The following is a 21760-nucleotide window of genomic DNA, read 5'->3' as shown; positions in this document are numbered from 1 at the left end:
TAAAGTGATGTCAGAAAAAGAATTCAGAATATTAATAATCAGATTACTTAGAAGTAATGAGAAACAGATTCAAGATATGAATGAAAAGCACACCCAAGGATTGGAGATCCTAAAGAGAAGCCAGAATGAAATACTGAAAATGAAAAACTCAATTGACTGTATAAAAACCACTGTGGAATCCCTTAGAAATCGAACAGATGAAATAGAAGAGCGCATATTAGAACTCGAAGACAAACTTCCAAAAATAATACAGTCAGATCAAACACAGGAAGAAGAAATTAGAAAATAAAAAATACATTTGGAGACCTACAAGATTCAATCAAGCATTGTAATGTCCTGATAATAGGAGTCCCTGAGGGTGTGGAAAGAGAATGGATTGGAAGGCATTTTCAATGAAATAATATCAGAAAACTTCCAACATAGGCAGATTCACAGAAACAGCCAAATTCAACAAATACACAGAAGCCACAACAAATTAGACCAAAAGAGAAATTCACTGTGATACATTGTGGCAACACTCAGCTCTGTGAAACACAAAGAACAAATCCTAAAATGTGTTAGAGAGAAACGACAAATAACATTCAGAAGTAATTCAATCAGACTCACCCCAGACTTCTCATCTCAAACAATACAGGCAAGGAGACAATGGCATGATATATTCCAAGTTTTAAAAGATAAACAATGACAACATAGAATACTATACCATGCAAAGCTGTTTTTATGAATGAAAGGGAAATAAAGATCTTCCACGACAAACGGAAACTGAAAGAATTTGTATCCTTGTGTCCAGCCCTACAACACTGGTTCAAAGACGTGCTGCACACAGAAATACAAAAACAAGCACTTCACTAAAAAAAAAAGACGAATGTAGAAAATGACCCAACTAAACTACAATCAAATCTCAAAATACATAAACAGCCCTTTTAAGGAAACATGACTGGAAAAAGATAGTATTTAACAATAGTCACACTGAATGTAAATTGCCTCAATTCTACAACCAAGAGACACAGACTAGCTGATTGGTTTAAAAAAGAAAATCCATCTATATGCTGCCTGCAGGAAACACACCTTATCAGCAAACATGCACACAGACTGAAAGTGAAAGGATGTAAAAAGATATTCCAAGCTAACAGAAATCAAAAAAAGAGCTGGTGTGGCCACCCTAATATCAGACAAAATGGACTTTAACATAAAAACTACTAAAAGAGACAAAGAAGGACATTATATAATGATTAAAGGATCAATCGAACAGGAAGACATTACTATTATAAATGTAAATGCACCTAATAACATGGCACTTGGCTACTTTAAAGAATTACTAAAGGACTTAAAGGGAGATATAGACTCAAATACAATAGTAACAAAGGACTTCAACACCCCACTCTCACCAATGGACAGATCAACCAGACAGAAAACCAACAAGGAAACAACAGAGGTAATTGACGCTATAGACCAAATAGACCTAGTAGATATCTTCAGAGCCTTCCACCCCACAGCCTAAGAGTTCACACATTTCTCCCCATTACATGGAATGTACCCTAGGATTGACTATATGCTAGGCCATAAAGGGAGCTTCAGCAAATACAAAAATTGAAATCATAACATGCATCTTCTCAGATCATAACACAATGAAACTCAAAATCAACAACTCAAGAATCTCTGCATCACATGCAAACAGATGGAGAATGAACAACATGATTCTGAACAGTGGGTCATAGAAGAAATCAAAAGAGAAATCAAAAAATTTCTAGAAACAAATGAAAATGACAATACAAAACTTGTGGGATACAGCAAAAGCAGTGCTAAGAGGAAAGTAATAGCAATTGGTGCCTACATCAAGAAACTAGAAAGGAACCAAACAAATGACCTCTCAATGCACCTCAAGGAGTTAGAAAAACAGCAGCAAACCAAACTCGAACCCAGCAGAAGAGAGAAAAACTAAAGATTAGAGAAGAAATGAACAAAATTGAAGTCCAAAAAACAATACAAAAGATAGGCAAAACCAAGAGCTGGTTCTTTGAAAAAATAAACAAAATAGACACACCATTGGCCCAACTAACCAAAAAAAGGAGAGAGAAGACCCAAATCTGTAAAATTAAAGATGGTAATGGAAATGTAACAACAGACACAACAGAAATAAAAAGAATCATCAGAATCCACTACAAAGAGATGTATGCTAACAAATTGGGGAACCTGGAAGAAATGGATAGATTCCTGGACACATGCAACCTTCCTAAACTGAGCCATGAAAATATAGAAAAACTAAACAGACCCATAATCATGAAAGAAATTGAATCAGTAATAAATACACTACTGAAAAATAAGAGCTCAGGACCAGATGGATTCACCGCTGACTTCTACCAGACATTTAAAGAACAATTAATGCCAGTTCTTCTTCTCAAATTATTCAATTTCAATTAAAACAATTGAAAGGGAGGGAATCCTCCCAAATTCTTTATATGAAGCCAGTATCACCTTAATTCCTAAGCTTGAAATGACACAACAGAGAAAGAAAACTATAGACCTATCTCCCTGATGAACATAGATGCAAAAATACTCAACAAAACCCTGGCAAACCGAATCCAACTACAAATCAGAAAGATCATTCACCCAGACCAAGTAGGATTTATCCCTGGTATGCAGGGATGGCTCAATATTCGAAAATCAATCAATGTGATACACCACATTAACAAATTGAGAAAGAAAAATCATAGGATTACCTCAATAGATGCAGAGAAAGCATTTGACAAAATACAACACCCTTTCATGATGAAAACTCTAAGCAAATTAGGGTTAGAAAGCACATTCCTCAACACAATTAAGGCAATTTATGATAAACCCATGACCAGCATTATATTGAATGGGGAAAAATTAGAGGCATTTCCATTGAAAACAACACAGCAGCAAAAAAAATGAAATCTGGTCATTTGCAACAAAATGGAGGAATCTGGAACATATCATGCTGAGTGAAATAAGCCAGTCCCAAAGGGACTAATATCATATGTTATCCCTGATTGGTGACAACTAGCCTAACACCAAAAAGGAAGCCTGTTGAAGTGAAATGGACACTATAAGAAACAATGACCTGATCATCCCTTGTCTTGACTGTCGAGGAACAACTTACTATTTTTTTTCCTTTTAGCATTTTTTTGTTTGTTTTACTTAATACCATTGGTTGAACTCTTTAATTAATACACAATTATTCTTAGTCGTATAAAATTAACTAAAAAGTGATCCATGTTATATATAAGAGTGAGAATAAGAGAGGGAGAAGATATAAAGTTCGGCACATGCTCACTTGGACTTACCTCCAATGGTAGAGCTAGAAAAGTGCCAGGCGATTCCAATTCAAATCCATCAAGGAGGCATGTACCAATGCCATCTTACTTATTGAAGTGATCAGTTTAAGTACATAATTGATCAAAAAGATAGGTTAAGTTTCAAAGAGATTACACAAATAAGACCAAGTCTGCAAATAATGAAGGATAGAAGGGAGAAAATGATCCAATGGGGGAAGCAGGATACACAGCAGACTCATAGAATGGCAAATGCCCTAAATAGCACTCTGGCCTCTGAATCAGCCCTTAAGGCATTCGAATCCGGCTAAATGGCCCATTAGAGTTTCACAGGCATGGAAAGCCGAGACATTGTGGCAAAAATGACCTGAAGGAAAGATCTTGGTTAATGAGATCCCAGTGGAAAGAACGGGCCACCAGAGAAGGAAGTATCTTTCTCTGAAGGGGGAAGGAACTTCCGCTTTGACTATGGCCTTGTCTAAATAAGATCAGAGTTGGTTAACTCAAGAGGCTTCCATAGCCTTGGCAGCTCATGATAAGATCCTCGGGTGATTACTGACATCATAAATAAGAGTGTCAAGTGTTAAATCAACAATGTAAGTCACTGTGCACTTGCTCCACATGTAGGATCTCTGTCCTTAATATGTTGTACTATGAGAATTAATGGTAAAACTAGTACTCGAAAGGCACTCTCTCTCTCTCTCTCTCTCTCTCTCTATATATATATATATATATATATATTTTAACTTTTATTTAATGAATATAAATTTCCAGTGTACGGCTCATGGATTACAATGGCTTCCCCCTCCCACAACTTCCCTCCCACCCGCAACCCTCCCCTCTCCCGACCCCTCTCCCCTTCCATTCACATCAAGATTCATTTTCAATTCTCTTTATATACAGAAGATCAATTTAGTATAAAGATTTCAACAGTTTGCACCCACATAGAAACACAAAGTGAAACATACTGTTTGAGTACTAGTTATAGCATTAAATCACAATGGACAGCACATTAGGACAGAGATCCCACATGAGGGGCAAGTGCACAGTGACTCCTGTTGTTGACACAACAAATTGACACTCTAGTTTATGGCGCCAGTAACCACCCTAGGCTCTCGTCATGAGTTGCCAAGGCTATGGAAGCCTTCCAAGTTTGCCGACTCTGATCATATTTAGACAAGGACATAAAAGACAGGGTGAGGATAGTAACCAATGATCCTAAGAGTGGCATTTACCAGGTTTGAACAATTATACAGCATTAAGTGGGGAAGAGGACCATCAGTACACACAGGTTGGGAGTAGAGCCATTGGTGGTAGAGTAGAGGTTATGATTACAAAGGAATGAGGCCCAAGTGCACTAGACAGGGCCTAGAACAAAGGACAGAGTCATTATTAGAGGAGCTAAGAAAGGTGATGTCTAAGCTACAATTAAGTTTTCTGATTGAGAGGCAAATAGAACCTGACAGAAGGGGCTTGATAATAATCTGGTGGGCTTTAGGCCTTGTAAGTTAAGAGGCCCAGACCTATCCATCTCTTCACATGGGGTACATCCTAAGGGAGGTGTGAACCTCCTAGGGGCAGGCACCCTGTTGACTTTCATTACTTAGCTGGCCTGGGAGGAGAGCTTGCCAGGTAAAGGCAGGGGGCATCTCTAATAAGAAATTTACAGTTCTGCCTGCAATGTTGCTGACCCTACTTGGCCATCCCCTCAGCTGCAGTGGTCCCTTTGGAAGTTGGGCTGAGTGAAGGGCTTTTCAGCTTAGAGCCAATAAGATCTGTGGCTCTGACCTGGGCATCCTTCGACTCCAGGGCAGGTCCATTTCCAGTGATCCAACTCTTGGCAGAGCTGCCAGGGCTCTTCACAAGCTGACTTCTGCTGAAGCCCAGGCTTACCACATTGAAAGCCACTGCAGTGGACTGGCCTGTTGGGTCTGCTTGAGGGCAGATCACTGTACAGATCAGCCATTAATAGGCCTGCCACCCATTGCTTCTGATGCCGAGCTTTCTTTTCCTCCTGGTTTGTGTTAAAGCAGACCAGAGGATGCAAGTCAAGGGAGTGCCCATGTCCCATCTCTAATCTTCGGTGGCCTGAACTACAAGTCTATAGTCACAGGCATGTTCTGTAGTAGTTTTTCTAAGGTAGACAATGCCCATGAGGAAAATTATATTCTCACTTTAAAACTATCTTTCCCTTTGGTCTGAAAGGGAGGTTTTTTCTACTTACTGTATACTTCGCTGATGGCGAAGTGAATCTAGCTGTGAGATTATTATTTACGTTCTTATTTTGGCTATGCTATTACAGAAAAATGTTAGCCATCTCTTTTATAAGGTCTAAAGATTAAATTGTGCGTCCTACAGTTTCCTTCATAATAGAATTAATTTCCTACCTTGAAGAGAATAGATAAATGAAAGAACTAGTTGGGCTTAGAATAGAGAAATGAGGGAGCAGGTCTTAGATCGCTTGCTGACAATAGCAATATTACATGAATACTTAGCAAACAGTTTCAACCTTAGATCGCTTGCTGACAATAGCAATATTACATGAATACTTAGCAAACAGTTTCAACCATTAGATAACAACTTAAGAAAACATTTACCAGAAGGTCCAATGCCTTCTTTAAATTTTAAGAATCATGTATTTGAAAACACCTCTTAAATCTCTAACATGGTGTAGTTTGTTTAACCAGTAAACTTAAGCACAATCATATAAAATGTTTTTAGTTTCTTTCTACCAACAAGTTTAAAACATATGATACACAGATTCAGGTCACACACTGGAAATTTTAGGGTCCAGATTGTTTGAAACTTTGATTTTTTTGAATGCCTGTCAAGAATGCCAAGAAGGCTCAAAATCCAAAATATTGCTTGAAATAAGATTCCTTAATATCATGACATAACTTAGACCAAATTTGATCATTGTTACAAGGTGATTCTTCAAATCTTTGAAAATAAGCACATATTTAAGTAACCCATAGCTCTTAATAAAAATTCAGCTGTTTTTGAACAATTAGAATTTAACAGACATCAAGAGAACATAATAGATTACTTTAACACATTGCTTTAACAGAGCATCAGAGTTTAATTCTATGTCAAAGAGAAATTAAGCTTCCTGTGATCTTTTGCTGTGAGGTTTCCTTCCTTTACCTTCTTTCATATTGGTGACCATGTTTCTATGTTTCTGTGTGTAACACATCTTTAAGCATCTTTTGCAGGGCAGGATGAGTGGCGACAAATTCTTTCAGTTTCTGTTTGCTATGAAAAGTCTTTATTTCACCTTCATTCACAAATGAGAGCTTTGCAGGATATAATATTCTGGGCTGGCAGTTTTTCTCTCTTAGTACCTGGGCTATGTCTCGCCATTCCCTTCTAGCTTGTAGGGTTTCTGATGAGAAGTCTGCTGTGAGTCTAATTGGAGATCCTCTAAAAGTAATCTGACGTTTCTCTCTTGCACCTTTTGGAATCTTTTCTTTATGTTTCACTGCGGTGAGTTTGATTACAATGTGTTGTGGTGAGGATCTCTTTTGGTCATGTTTATTAGGGGTTCTATAAGCTTCCTGTACTAAGATGCCTCTGTCCTTCTCCAAACCTGGGAAATTTTCTGCTAGTATCTCACTGAAAATGCCTTCTAATCCTTTCTCCCTCTCCATGCCTTCAGGAACTCCTAGAACCTGAATGTTGGGTTTTTTAATAGTATCCTGTAGATTCCCGGCAATATTTTTTAGATTTCTGATTTCTTCTTCTTTTCTTTGGTTTGCCTGTTTCCTTTCCTGTTCTCTGTCTTCTAAGTCTGATATTCTCTCTTCTGCTTCACCCATTCTGTTTTTAAGGCTCTCTAATGTGTTTGTCATTTGATCTATTGAATTCTTCATTTCATTATGATTTCTGGTCACTACCACAGTTTCTTGTTCTACTAGTTGTTTCATTTCATTTTGATTCCTCCTTAATATTTCATTTTCACGAGAGAGATTTTCTATCTTGTCCATTAAGGATTTCTGTAGTTCAAGAATTTGTTTTTGAGAACTTCTTAATGTTCTTATCAATTTTTTGAGATTTGCTTTTTGCATTTCCTCTATCTCTTCATCTTCATAATCTTGAATTGGGGTGTGTTTTTCATTTGGGGGCATCATAGTGTCTTCCTTGTTCTTGTTACCTCGGTTTTTGCGTTTGTTGTTTGGTATGTTGGAGATATTTGGTTTCTTCACTGGGGTGTTTTTTCTTGTTACACTATGGCTCTATATTAAGTGGACTGTCTGCTTTCGGTGGAGCCTTAGAGGCTTGAGATGAGTGTGGACTGAGAGCTGTGTTTGGTTCCTCAGGGTTGAGGGTGTGTCAAAGATGACACTCCCAGGTTAGGCGTGGTAAATCTCTTTCTTTTTTTTTTTGATTCAAAAGGGAAGTGATTCTGCACAGCTGAACGTACTTGGAGGTAGTTAGCAGGCAAATGATATACCCACAGGAGCCAGAGATCGGAAGCTCTTTCCCAAGGACCACACAGGGAATCTCTGCTGCCCTCAGTGTGGGCTCCAATTCTCCTGCAGTCTCCCACTGGGTTGCCAAGTTAGATGCTAATCTCCTGTTATTTCACCCCTCCCCACAGAGTCAGGTTTTTCTGCTAGGCTCAGGGCCAGTGCGGACCTGAGGTCGCCCTGCTTATGACGTATGTCCAAAATGGCGCCTGCTCTGTCTTGCTCGCCTTTGAGAGGTGAGTGGAGAGAGAGAGACTTGTGTCCGTATCGGTCACTTTTTTTATTTTTTTCCTCTCTCTCTTCTAGTTAGCCTGGTGAACTTTTCCCCACGGAGTTTCAAGCCTCGTTCCCTCTAGCCTCCTCTTTCTGCTTGCCCGCTGGTGTCTCGGGCTATTGTGGTTCAGCTCACCTCGCGTTCCAGCGCTGGTGCGTTGAGTCTGCCGCTGGTGTCCCGAACTTGGGCTCCCACGCTCTCCATGCAGGTCCACTGTGAATCACTAGTTTCGGAAGAGTTTCCTCTGCTGTTTCTTCCCCTACTCTTCCTTGACCCTGCAGTATCTCCACTTTTACTAACATCTGTCTTGCCGAACTCTCAATGTGCTCCCTTCCTATTCCGCCATCTTGCCCTGTTTTGCACTCTATATTTTGTGTGGCTCTGTGGTTGCAGTCTGTTGAAATCTTTATTTAGTATGTACTAATTTGATCTTCTGTATATGAAGATAATTGAAAATGAATCCTGGTGAAGAATGGGGTGAGAGAGGGAATGGGAGTTGGGATGGTTGCGAGTGGGTGGGAGGTTATGGGGAAAAAGCCACAAAAATTCAAAAGTTGTATTTTGTAAATTTATATTTATTAAATTAAAAACATATCAGAAAAAAGAGGAAACTGATGGAACAGTAGAAAGCATCTGCTAACTACACTACTAATAAAGGATTAATCTCCAAGATCTGTAAGGGCACAACAACAAGACAAACAATCCAGGTAAGAAATGGCAAAGAACTTAAAAAAAAGTTTTTTTCAAATGATGACATTCAAGTGGCTGAAGATGGTCAGGATCTCTAAGCATCAAGGAAATGTAAATCAAAACCACAATGAAGTTTCACCCCACTCCAATTAGGATGGTTATCTTCCCCAAATCAAAAATTAAGAAATGTTCATGAGGGTATGGGAAAAAGGTACCCAAATACACTATTGGTAGTAATGTAATGTAGTACAAACATTATGGAAAGTCTGAAAAGAGATCTACCATTTGAAGATTTACCTGTACCCCATGTGTGTTGCAACTCCATATACAACTAAATAGATATGGAATCAATGGAGGTGTCCATCAAGTGATGACTGCTCAAAGAAAATGTGATATACTACCCTCTGGAATATTACTCAGCCACAAAAAGCAAATGACATCCTGTCTTTGCCTATAAAATGGAAGCAATTAGGAACCATTATACTTAGTGAAATAATCAAGTCCCCAAAAGACAAATATCATATATCGTCTCTGATACATGGCAGTTAACATAGAATGCCAAAATGTAAAGGCATGAAAAGGCATATTGGGGTATGTTTGTTGTTTTTAGCCTTTGTTTATACTCCTGTGGTCTTCCTAAATTTTCCTTATTGAATATTATGATTAGTGGTGAATTAAGCCTATGATTATTGAGAGGGTTGAGATTATATTTTTTTTGCAGTAATTAAGAAAAAATAGGAAGGGAAAAAGGATTGAGGGAGGGAGTTGAGGAGGGTTGTCTTCTTGAACTATATCTATAAAATATATGAAATCTGTTCTCCTTACATTAAACATTAAAAGATAAAAAGATGAAAAATTAGTTAATCAAAACACATTCTTTAATTTCTACACTGAGGCAAGACATTCAGAATATATTTCTAAATATTATGTTTGGAATATATTTTTAATAAAGAACCAAAAAATTGACAACCTAATGAAAATAGACAAAGGACAACATAAGGAATTCTTCATTACCATCACTCAATGTAACTCACCTCAGGAAGCTCAGGTAGAAAATTATCATGCGCAGCTTGGGTGCCTGGAACACCTCAACTATGGATGGTTTGGTTGAGGCTTTGTCCATCTCCTCCTGCATGGTGGATCTCACAAACTGACAACAAAAACAACAACAAGCATTTATGAGATGTCAATGAGTGTAGTGGTGAGTCCTGGAAGATGAGATAGACCCAGAGTTCACTATACTCGCAGACTCTTCTATCTAGGGGAGCTGTGAGCATTCAGTGTTCAATCTCTTGTGTGGAGAGTTCTGAAAGGTGTAGTGAGAAATGGAACTCAGAGGAATTGCATAGGAATAAAGCTAGTGAAATATTGAACTCCTTAGGTGCAAAAACATTGAAAAATGATTTATACTACCAAGGGAATGCCATGAAAAGGTAATTGTTCCATGGTTCAAAGTTTTTGTATTTTCGTTAAGCCTGGGGGATCTGTCTTCCCCTTGTTCAAATAAGGGAACCTTAGAGCAACTAGCTAACTGAAAGAAATATAAAACTATACGAACAGGAAAGAAAGAAATTAAGTTTTCCCTGTTTGTAGATGACATGATTTTATACATTAAAATGAATGAGTCACCAAAATCCCATTAGAACTGATACAAAAATTCAGCAAATTTATACAATATAAAATTAACATAAATCAATAACAGTTTTACAAAGCTGCCATAAAATAAATCATAAAAGAAGTCTCATTCACTTAAACTATGAATAGTATCCAGAAAGAATTTAACCAAGGGTTAGAAAGGTTTCTCACAAAGAAAATGTTGAAACATTGATAAAAGAAATTTAGGAAGACACAAATATGTGGAAAGACTTCCCATATTCATGAACTTGAAGAATTAGTACTCTTGGTATCAAAATATCCATACTACCCAATGTGATTACAGATTCAAAACAGTTGCAACCAAAATGCTGATGGCATTCTTTGGAGAACAACAACAACAACAATGCTAGAGTTTATATGGAAGCACAAGAGTTCTGGGATAGCCAAAGCAATTTTGAGAAACAAAGGACGAAGCTTAAGGCATCACAATTCCTTATTTCATGACATAATACAGAGCAAAAGTAAAATGGCATAAAATGGACCTATAGACCATGGAATAGAATCAAGATAACAGAACTGAATTCACACATTTATAGCAACCTGATTCTGAAAAATGCACAAAAAACAATGCAACGAGCGTCTTTTTTTCCTGAAAACTCTATCCACTTCATTATTTGGGTACAAGAAATGCTTGTCTAAGTATGACAGGCATGTAGCCTCCCATCATGAATAGAGGGCAGAGTTAAAGGCAGTGAAAAGAGCAGGGAATATATTGATACAGTGTAAGCTGGGCTTAGGCAAATGCTATGAGTGACGAACTATTTTAATGTCAAAAAAGTTGGTTATAGGGATTCAAAATTTGGTTTAGAATTTAGCCCTGAAATTAGTGCATCACTTACTATGTCAGAAAAAGTTAGTCCACTGGCACTAAATTAACATTAAATAGGAAATAAGTTCTGGTGTTCTGTTGTATAGATAAGGGTAATATATTACACAAAGGTGCTTCAGTTTGTGGAAAAAGTAATTAAAACATATGCAAAAACTTTGGAAATCCATGCATAGTTTTTCCATAATACACATTTTCTAAGAGCTTTTTGAAGACTTTTGATTTGCATGAATTTAAAATATTTTTGTATTCAAATGTTTTATACTTTTGTTTTGATCTTAGCCAAAAAGGGTGAGAAGTGATCAAGTAAACTTATTTTAAATTCTATTTTCCATATGGAAAGGTCCTTAATGTATTCCCCCAACAAAGAAAAAGACAGAAGTGAAGAATTTTGAATGTTCTTATTACAAATTAATGATAAAAATTTGAGGAAATAGAAAAGCTCATGGTGATTTGAATAATATGCAACGTATAGATGTATTGAAACTTCTAATGATGTCCCATTAATATGTGAGGTTATGCTTCAGTTTAAAAATAAAATTAACACTTCTAATTCATGTGAGTTGTCTAAAGTTTGCCCAAAGCATCATGTCATTATGAAATGATGTAAAACAGGTTAAAGCAATTATTGTCATGCAAAATGATACTAGTTTATTGATACCACAATGAGAATTTAGAGCTATACTGTTCAATGAATTTTCCATTTCTGTTGCTCATTGGAGTGTGCTATTGCGATTCAACTACTAAAATTCACTGATGATGAATGAGGATGGCTTAGTGGTGGGACAGATACACTGGCATGCATATGATCTATGATTTTTGAAAATTTCAAGAGAAATAATAATTAATAGGATTTTGGCATTGGATGGCTATAGCAAGGAACCATCAGTGCAAGAGAGTAGACTCTGATAACAATGTTAGAATGGATGTTTACACTAATGGTTAAGATGACTGTGTCCAAATTCAGTGTACCTGGGTATGATTCCTAGCACTGGATCAGTCTCATGTATTCAGTTTTCTGTTAATAAAGATTCCAGAGGGTCAGTGGTGATGGCTAATGTAATGGGATTTCTGACACACACTTGGTAGACCTGGATTGATTTGTGGACTCCTGGTTTCATGGCCATCCCAGCCCAGGCTGTTGCAGGCATTTGGAGAATGTAAAAAACAGATAAAAGCTCTTTGTGGGCTATCTTCTGTGGACCCCTCCCTCCCTCCCTACCTCCTTCTCTCTCTCTCTCTCTCTCTCTCTCTCATGTAAATAAACAAAAAAACCACTTAATATTAAGGTTTACATATTGTAAAAACATATAAGGGGACTTTTTGTCATGTGAAAACTGTGGTGGGAAGCTTTGAATCACAAACCTCAATACTACATTTTGGAATTTATACTTCTGTGTAATCCTCTCTTCTCAAGTGTGGGTAGCTTCTAATAAACAGAATAGAGTGAGAATCATGGGCTGCTAAGTCTATGGGTAGATTATAAAAGACTGTGACTTCTTCCATGCTGGGTTCCCTCTCCAGCTACATATTTCATCAAAGCACAGTCATGTTGGAGTGATCCATATGACCATAAAGGAGGTCCTCAATCCAACAATCTGAGAGGAACTTGATCCTTCCAAAAACCATGTGAGTAAGCTAGCAAGTAGATCCTTCCCCAGGGAAGACTTGGATAATATCACAGCTGCGAAAGATGTCTTGATTACAAACTGTGAGAGACTGTTAATAATGGACCAAGGTAATCCCTTCTTAGATTCTTATATAAAGACACTATTTTAAGGGTATTTGTTCCATTTCAATAGATATATTTCTAGTGTTGGCACAGGAAATGGAGTATAGCTGTTAAAAATCGCTAAAAAATTGGGAATAAATTTGGAATTGGGCAGGGGATGAATGCTAGGAGGATTTTTCAGGATTGTGATAGAGAAAGATTATAGGCAGGGACTTCAAAAATAGGTGGAAAATGGAATTAATGAATTTGTGTTGGTACAAGTGGTTTGAAATTTATGCCTAGTTTTTGTATAATGGGAATTTCCACGAACTTTTTGAAGACCATCCTATTGCATTGAATGATTGTAGTTGAAATCTGCATATAGAGCAATCTCCTTTTGAAGGCCAATAGAAAGTGATAAGCATGTTAGAGAAAACAGAAGCCCAAATACAAAAGTGCTGTAGTTAGAGAACTGCACATAAGTGGTCTCATCCACATTGGGGCATCAATTAAATGGTAAGATTATAGACTTTGAATATAAGCAAAAATGAAATCAGTTTTTCCTGGACAATGGGCAAGTGGCAATTTATTTAGCATGTCAGGGAAATGGAGTCATTGGATCAGAGGCCATAAACTTTGTGTTTCCCTTAATCAACATTTTATTCTGCAAGGCATTGCCTCTGTTCATGGTTCAATGGGGGCATTTTTCAGTTATACAGCTACCAATCAGTTTCTGTGATGTTGCAATGCCTTTCTTTTTCATTTTAACAGCTAACTCACAATCCTTTCTTAGCCCATTAAGCTAGAGTGAATACTACCTTGTGTCCTCCCAAAAAATATTCTGCATATATTAATGTCTTAACACCTGTTTTACACAATTAATTCTTAATCTTGTATCCAATTGTACAATGGGAGTATCTTGAAGTCAGACTCAGAGTTATGCACCTACTAGTATCTATTACCCTGCTGGTGCCCTGTAGGTATCTAAATGTTTCAATTTGATTCAGTGAGAAGTACGTGGATGAGTCACATCAGGATCTGGCTTCCAGATGAGGAAGTAAACTTTAAAAAAAAAGAAATCCTGTCACAATTTTTGCAGCACAGTGACGAGGATATAGATACCATTTCCACCTACCACCATATCCACATTATGTAGATAAGCACATCTTATATTTAGTGCATAAGAAATTTTCAATGAATTACTGAGTAAGTGCATAAAAGTCAAAATTATACTTTTAGTGTTATCCTCTACATGGACAACAATCTTTTGTCTTATAGCCTTTCTGATTACCCCAAAGGGAACTTAAAGATAGTCAAAGAGGGGCTGGACTGTGACGCAGTGGGTTAAAACCCTGGCCTTAACAGCTGGCATCCCATATAGGAGCCAGTTCTAGTCCCGGCTGCTCTTCTTCCAGTCCAGCTCTCTGCTATGGCCTGGGATAGCAGTGGAAGATGGCCCAAGTCCTTGGGCCCCTGCACCCACGTGGGAGACCCAGAGGATCTCCAGGCCCCTGGCTTTGGATCGGCACATCTCCAGCCATTGTGGCCATCTGAGGAGTGAACCAGCAGATGGACGACCTCTCTCTCTGTCTCTACCTCTCTCTGTAACACTGAGTTTCATATAAATAAAAAATAAATAAATAAATAAAATTGAAAGAGTGGGAAAGAAAATTACTTCAATATTTGCTTCTACATGTCCAGGGTAAGGATATTTAGCTGTTGATTCAAACTACTATGTGTACTTAAGCCAAGGAATTGCAATATCTATGTTCCTATTCTATGTGCACATATGCGAATGAACTACAATATCTATGTTCAAATTCTTGGCATCAGGAAAAGAAAACTTTTTTCAGTGACCCCTCTCTAAAATTATGAATCCATGGGGAATCAAGTCAGAGATGTGCTACCCCACTCACAGGATTCTATTTTTAGCCTGCATTCCCTCAGGCACTCAGATGAGGGTGATTGTGAGTTCATGGCATTTTATCCTAGTAACTAGCTCCCCTTTCCAGATCACCTCAAGGGTCAGGATCTCGCCAGCACTCTCTTTTCCATTGATGTGTGCAACCGTTCTAAGTGCCTTGGTGCCCTCAACTAGCTGATTGGTGGTAATCAGCCACCGAGCAGACTCCACCAGCCTCCTGTTGAAAGAACACAGCAAAGGATCAGTTAGCACTCAATTGCTTAATTGTCACTCAACCTTAACTTGAGGTTCCTTTTCCCTTCCATAAAGTACTAACATAAATTCTAGCAGTGTAACTTAATCAATGTGCCTCCTCCACTGTACTGGCCTTCCAAAGGTTGGGGCCCAAAAACTTGGAACATCTTCTGCTGCCTGCCTAGTGCAAGAGCAGGGAGTTGGACAGGAAGTGGAGTGCCTGGGACTTGAACTAATGACCATGTTCATTTTTTGGCTTTGCAGGGAGTGGTTTATCCCACTGTAGCACAATGCTGGCACTGGAACTAATTTTTCAAGGTATATGATATGATTTATTTTGTATATTTTCAAGAAATATTTAAGTTCACTATTCATTTCTTCAGTAACCCACTGTTCTTTCATGCTGTTTATATTCCATATAGTTGTATAATTTGTAGCTTCTTTTGTATTAATTTACAGTTCTAGTGCTTTTCAGTCAGAAAATATACATGATATGTATATGATTTGTTAAAAATTCTTGATATTCCAAGGAGTGGGATGGCTGGGTTGTATGGTAGGGTTATGTTCAGGTTTCTGAGGAATCTCCAGACAGACTTCCATAGTGGCTTAACCAGTTTGCATTCCCACCAACAGTGGGTTAGTGTAACCCAGCCATCCCACTCCTTGGAATTTACCCAAAGGAAATTAATTTGGCAAATAAAAAAGCCATCTGCACACTAATGTTTATTGCAGCTCAATTCACAATAGCAAAGACCTGGAATCAACCTAAATGTCCATCAACAGTAGACTGGATAAAGAAATTATGGGACATGTACTCCATAGAATACTATACAGCAGTAAGAAACAACGAAACCCAGTCATTTGCAACAAGATGGAGCAATCTGGAAAACATCATGCTGAGTGAATTAAGCCAGTCCCAAAGAGACAAATATCATTTGTTTTCCCTGATCGGCGACAACTGAGCGCCAAAGGGGAAACCTGTAAAGTGAAATGGACACTATAAGCAACAATGAACTGATCAGCTCCTGTCCTGACTTTAGATGTACAATGTAATACTTTATCCTTTTTAGTATTTGTTGTTGTTGTTGTTGTTCTAGTACTATTGGTTGAACTCAGTAATTAACACACAATTATTCTTAGGTGTTTAAATTTTAACTGAAAAGTGATCCCTGTTAAATCTAAGAGTGGAAAAAGAGAGGGAGGAGATGTACAATTTGTGACATGCTCAATCGGACTGGCCGCAAATGGTGGAGTTAGAAATGTGCCAGGGGATTCCAACACAATTCCATCAAGATGGCATGTACCAATGCCATCGCACTAGTCCAAGTGATCAATTTCAGCTCACAATTGATAGCTCTGATAGGTCTAAGAGTCAAAGAGATCACACAAACAAGACAAGTATCTGCTAATACTAACTGATAGAATCAAAAAGGGAGAGAAAGATCCAACATGGGAAGTGGGATACACAGCAGACTCATAGGATGGCAGATGTCCTAAACAACACTCTGGCCTCAGAATCAGCCCTCAAGGCATTCAGATCTGGCTGAAGAGCCCATGAGAGTATAGCAGGCATGGAAAGCCAAGATATCATGGAAAAAAAAAAGACCTAAATGAAAGATCTCTGTGAGTGAGATCCCAGTGGAAAGAACGGGGCCATCAAAGAAGGAGGTACCCTTCTCCGAAGGGAGGAGAGAACCTCCACTTTGACTATGACCCTATCGGAATAAGATCAAAGTCAGCGAACTCTAAAGGCTTCCATAGCCCTGGCAACTCATGACTAGAGCCTAGGGAGATTACTGACGCCATGAACAGGAGTGTCAAATTGTTAAGTCAGCAACAGGAGTCACTGTGTACTTACACCCCATGTGGGATCTGTCCCTAATGTGTCATCTAAAGCCAAGTGATGCTATGACTGGTACTGAAACAGTATTTTTATACTTTGCGTTTCTGTGTGGGCACAGACTGATGAGGTCTTTTCTAATTATATACTGAAGTGATCTTCTGTATATAAAGAGAATTGGAAATGAAAAAAAAAAAAAACAACCTGGTGTTAAAATGGAAATGGCATAGAAAATTAATTAATTTGAAAAAAAAATTATGTAGGATCTCTGTCTTTAATGTGCTGTACATTGCTATTTAATGCTATAATTAGTAATCCAATGGTAGTTTTTTCACTTGATGTTGCTATATGGGCAAAATGTTGAAATCTTTACCTAATATATACTAAACTGATCTTCTGTATACAAAGAGAATTGAAAATGAATCTTTACATGAATGGAAGGGGAGAGGGAGCGGGAGGGGGGAGGGTTGCGGGCGGGAGGGAAGCTATGGGAGGGGGGAAGCCATTGTAACCCATGAGCTATACTTTGGAAATTTATATTCATTAAATAAAAGTTTAATAAAAAAAATTCTTGATATTCATTTTGTGCTCCATAGTCTATTCAAGGAGTGTTCCATGTGCTGATGTAAAGAATGTGGATTCCGCAGTTGTAGAATGGAATGTTCTGTAAATATTATTAGGTCAATTTGATCAATAGTTTCTATAAGTTCTATGGATTCTTCTTTGTTTTCTTTTTGTCTGGATAATCTGTCCATTGATCAGAGTGTGGTGTTATAGTCCCACAATATTATTGTATTGGAGCTTATGTCTCCCTTTAGATGTGATAACATTTTTTTCCATAAAACTAAGTCCACTGGCATATTTGCATTAATACTTACTATGATCACATCTTGTTTTCTGGTTCTCTTCATCGTTATGTAGTGACTTTCTTTTTCTCATTTTACAGTTTCTGTCTTAACGTTTATTTTGTCTTCTACAAGCATAGTTATTCCTACTTCTTTTGGTTTGTGTTTCTATGGAACAGCTTTTTCTTTACTTTCAATATATGTGAGCATTTACTTGCTTTTTAAAAAGATTTATGTATATATTCATTTATTTAATTTTTAACATTTATTTAATAACTATAAATCTCCAAAGTTCAGTTTATGGATTACAGTGGCTTCCCCCCCATAACTTTTCTCCCACTCATAACCCTCCCATCTCCTCTCCCTCTCCAATTCCATTCACATCAAGATTCATTTTCAATTATCTTTATATACAGAAGTTCAATTTGGTATATATTAAGTAAAAATTTCAACAGTTTGTGCCCACACAGAAAAACAAAGTGTAAAGTACTGTTTGAGTACTAGTTATAGCATTAATTCACATAGTACAACACATAAAGGTCAGAGATTCTACATGCGGAGTAAGTGCACAGTGACTCCTGTTGTTGATTTAACAAATTGACACTCTTGTTTATGGCGTCAGTAATCACACTAGGCTCTTGTCATGAGTTGCCCAGGATATGGAAGCCTTTTGAGTTTGCCAACTCCAATCTTATTTAGACAAGGTCATAGTCAAAGTGGAAGTTCTCTCCTCCCTTCAGAGAAAGGTACCTCCTTCTTTGATGGCCCATTCTTTCCGCTGGGATCTCATTCACATAGATCTTTCATTCAGGTCATTTTTTTGCCAGAGTGTCTTGGCTTTCCATGCCTGAAATACTCTCATGGGCTCTGCTATACTCTGTGGAGTATTCTATAGTGTATATATTCCATAATTTCTTTATCCAGTTTTCTGTTGATGGGCATTTAAGTTGATTCCAGGTCTTAGCTTTTGTGAATTGAGCTGCAATAAACATTGAGGTGCAGACAACTTTTTGTTTGCCAATTTAATTTTAATTGGGTAAATTCTAAGGAGTGGGATGGCTGGGTTGTATGGTAGGCTCCTATTCAGGTTTCTGAGAAATCACCAAACTGACTTCTGGTGTTTCTATTCTGTTTCAGTGGTCTATCTATCTGTTTCTGTACCAGTACCATGCTGTATTGATTACCACCGCCCTGTAGTATATCCTGAAATCTGTTATTGTGATGCCTCCCGCTTTGTTTTTGTTGTACAAGATTGCTTTATCTATTCGAAGTCTCCTGCATATCCATATGAATTTCAGCATCATTTTTTTTTCCAGATCTGAGAAGAATGTCTGGTATTTTGATTGGTATCACATTGAATCTATAAATTGCTTTTGGGAGAATGGACATTTTGATGATATTGATTCTTCCAATCCATGAGCATGGAAGATTTCTCCATTTTTTGGTATCTTCTTCTATTTCTTTCTTAATGTTTTGTCGGCAAAGAGGGATGTTTTGATTTCTTACTTCCCAATCTGTATCCCTTTAATTTCTTTTTCTTGCTTAATGGCTCTGGCTAACACTTCCAGTACTATATTGAATAGCGGTTGTGAGAGTGGGCTTCTCAGTTTGGTACCAGGTCTCAGTGGAAATGCTTCCAACTTTTCCCCATTCAATAGGATGCTGGCCGTGGGTTATTCACAAATTGCTTTAATTTTATTGAGAAATGTTCCTTGTATACCCAATTTTCTTAGAGTTTTCATCATGAAAGGGTGTTGTATTTTATCAAATGCTTTCTCTGCATCTATTGAGAGAATCATACGGTTTTTCTTCTGGAGTTTGTTAATGTGGTGTATCACAATTATTGATTTGCCAATATTGAACCTTTAGATTCTTTCGTATTGATGGCTGTGTTTCTGTGTGTAACACATCTTTAAGCATCTTTTGCAGGGCTGGACGAGTGGCGACAAATTCTTTCAATTTCTGTTTGCTATGAAAGGTCTTTATTTCACCTTCATTCACAAATGAGAGCTTTGCAGGATATCATATTCTGGGCTGGCAGTTTTTCTCTCTTAGTACCTGGGCAATATCTCGCCATTCCCTCCTAGCCTGTAGGGTTTCTAATGAGATGTCAGCTGTGAGTCTAATTGGGGATCCTCTGAGAGTAATCTGAAGTTTCTCTCTTGCACATTTTAGGATCTTTTTAAAATGTCTCAATGTGGTGAGTTTGATTACAACGTGTCGTGGTGAGGATCTCTTTTCGTCACGTTTATTGGGACTTCTATGTGCTTCCTGTACTAGGATGTCTCTGTCCTTCTCCAAACCTGGGAAATTTTCTGCTAGTATCTCACTAAAAAGGCCTTCTAATCCTTTCTCCCTCTCCATGCCTTCAGGAACTCCTAGAACCCGAATGTTAGGTTTTTTAATAGTATTCTGTAGATTCCAGACAATATTTTTTAGATTTCTAATTTCTTCTTCTTTTCTTTGGTTTGCCTATTTCCTTTCCTGTGCTCTGTCTTCTAAGTCCAATATTGTTTCTTCTACCTCACTGATTCTGTAATTAAGGGTCTCTAATGTGTTTATCATTTGATCTATTGAATTCTTCATTTCATTTTGATTTCTCTTCAATATCACATTTTCATGTTTTACTAGATTCTTCATTTCATTTTGATTCCTCCTTAAGATTTCATTTACACGAGAGAGATTTCCTGTCTTGTCCAGTTTGGATTTCTGTAGTTCATGAATTTGTTTTTGAAAACTTCTAAATGTTCCTATCTTAAATTTTTTGAAATCTGTATCTTGCATTTCTTCTATATCTTCATCTTCATAATCTTGAATTGGAGTGTCATGTTCATTTGTGGATGTCATAATGTCTTCCTTGTTCTTGTTTCCTCAGTTTCTGCATTTGCTGTTTGGCATTGTGGAGATATTCTTTGGTTTCTTCTTTTTTTTCCTTGCTGTGGTGGCTTTTCTCATTATACTATGACTCTTGATTAAGTGGACTGTCTGTTTTTGGTGAATCTCTAGAGGATTGTGATGGGTGTGGCCAGAGAGCTCTGTTCAATTCTTCAGGGTTAAGGGTGTGCCAAAGGTGACTCACCTAGGTTTGGCATGGTAAATTCTGTTCTCTCTCTCTCTTTTTTATTCATAATGGAAGGTATTCTGCACAGGTGAGCTATTTTCCTTGAGGCAATCAGTGTCTGAGTGCTGGCCCATCTCAGGCACTCTGTTAGTTCTCTCACACACTCTCAGTTTTTTTTTTTTTCACAATATCAGTTCATAAGCTCCACACATTCACTAGGACTTAAGCTCTTGTTATTTCTCCCCACCAGACTCAGGTTTTTTTTGCTTGGCTGAGGGCGGGCACAGCCCTGGGGTGGCACAGCTTTTACGTATGTCCAAAATGGCACCTGCTCTTTGTCTTGCTCGCCTTTGTAATGTGAGTGGAGAGAGAGAGAATCGTGTCTGTACTTGTCCCCTTTGTTTTTTTTTTTCTATCCTCTAGTTAGCGTGGTGAACTTTTCCCCATGGGGCTTCAAGCATCATTCCCTCTATGCTCTTCCTGCCACTTTCCCGCCAGTGTCTCAAGCTACTGAGGTTTCACCTCACCTCCCTTTCTAGCACTAGTGCATAGACTCGGCGGCTGGGGTCCTGAGCCAAGCCTGCCACATAGGTCCACTGTGTCCCACTAGTTCTGGAAGAGTTTCCTGTGCAGTTTTTTCCCTAACTCTTCTCTGAAACTACAGTATCTCCACTTTTATTAAACTATCTTTTCCCGGACTATAAGTGCACTCCCTCCCTACTCCACCCTCTTGGAGGACACCGTGTGCATTTACTTGTAAAGAGACTTTCTTGGGGGAAGTTTGTTGTTAACTTATTTAAAAGGCCATTCAGAGAACCTGTATCTTTTAATTGAAGAATTTATTTCTTTTACATTTAAGGATATTATCGACAAGTAAGGGCTTTGGCGGTATTCCTTTAAAGTTTCTTTTTTTGTTTCAAATGTCCTTTAATTTTTT

At 37.9% G+C, this 21760-nt stretch overlaps 1 protein-coding gene across 1 annotated transcript in view; it reads right to left on the bottom strand.

Annotated features, from left to right (window-relative positions):
* The window catches only part of LOC133764137 (steroid transmembrane transporter SLC22A24-like), a 42755-nt gene that overhangs the window by 10224 nt on the left and 10771 nt on the right, over positions 1-21760 (bottom strand). Inside the window, exons 5-6 of the mRNA XM_062197814.1 lie at positions 14937-15060; positions 9761-9876 (exon numbers count right to left, since the gene is read on the bottom strand). Of these exons, the coding sequence (XP_062053798.1) occupies positions 9761-9876; positions 14937-15060 (240 nt within the window). The remainder of the gene's footprint in view (positions 1-9760; positions 9877-14936; positions 15061-21760) is intronic.

Source organism: Lepus europaeus, chromosome 7 (assembly GCF_033115175.1).
Source record: "Lepus europaeus isolate LE1 chromosome 7, mLepTim1.pri, whole genome shotgun sequence".
Taxonomy (NCBI): Eukaryota; Metazoa; Chordata; class Mammalia; order Lagomorpha; family Leporidae; genus Lepus; species Lepus europaeus.
The sequence above is the reverse complement of the archived record's forward strand: the minus strand, read 5'-3'. Positions and strand labels throughout refer to the sequence as shown.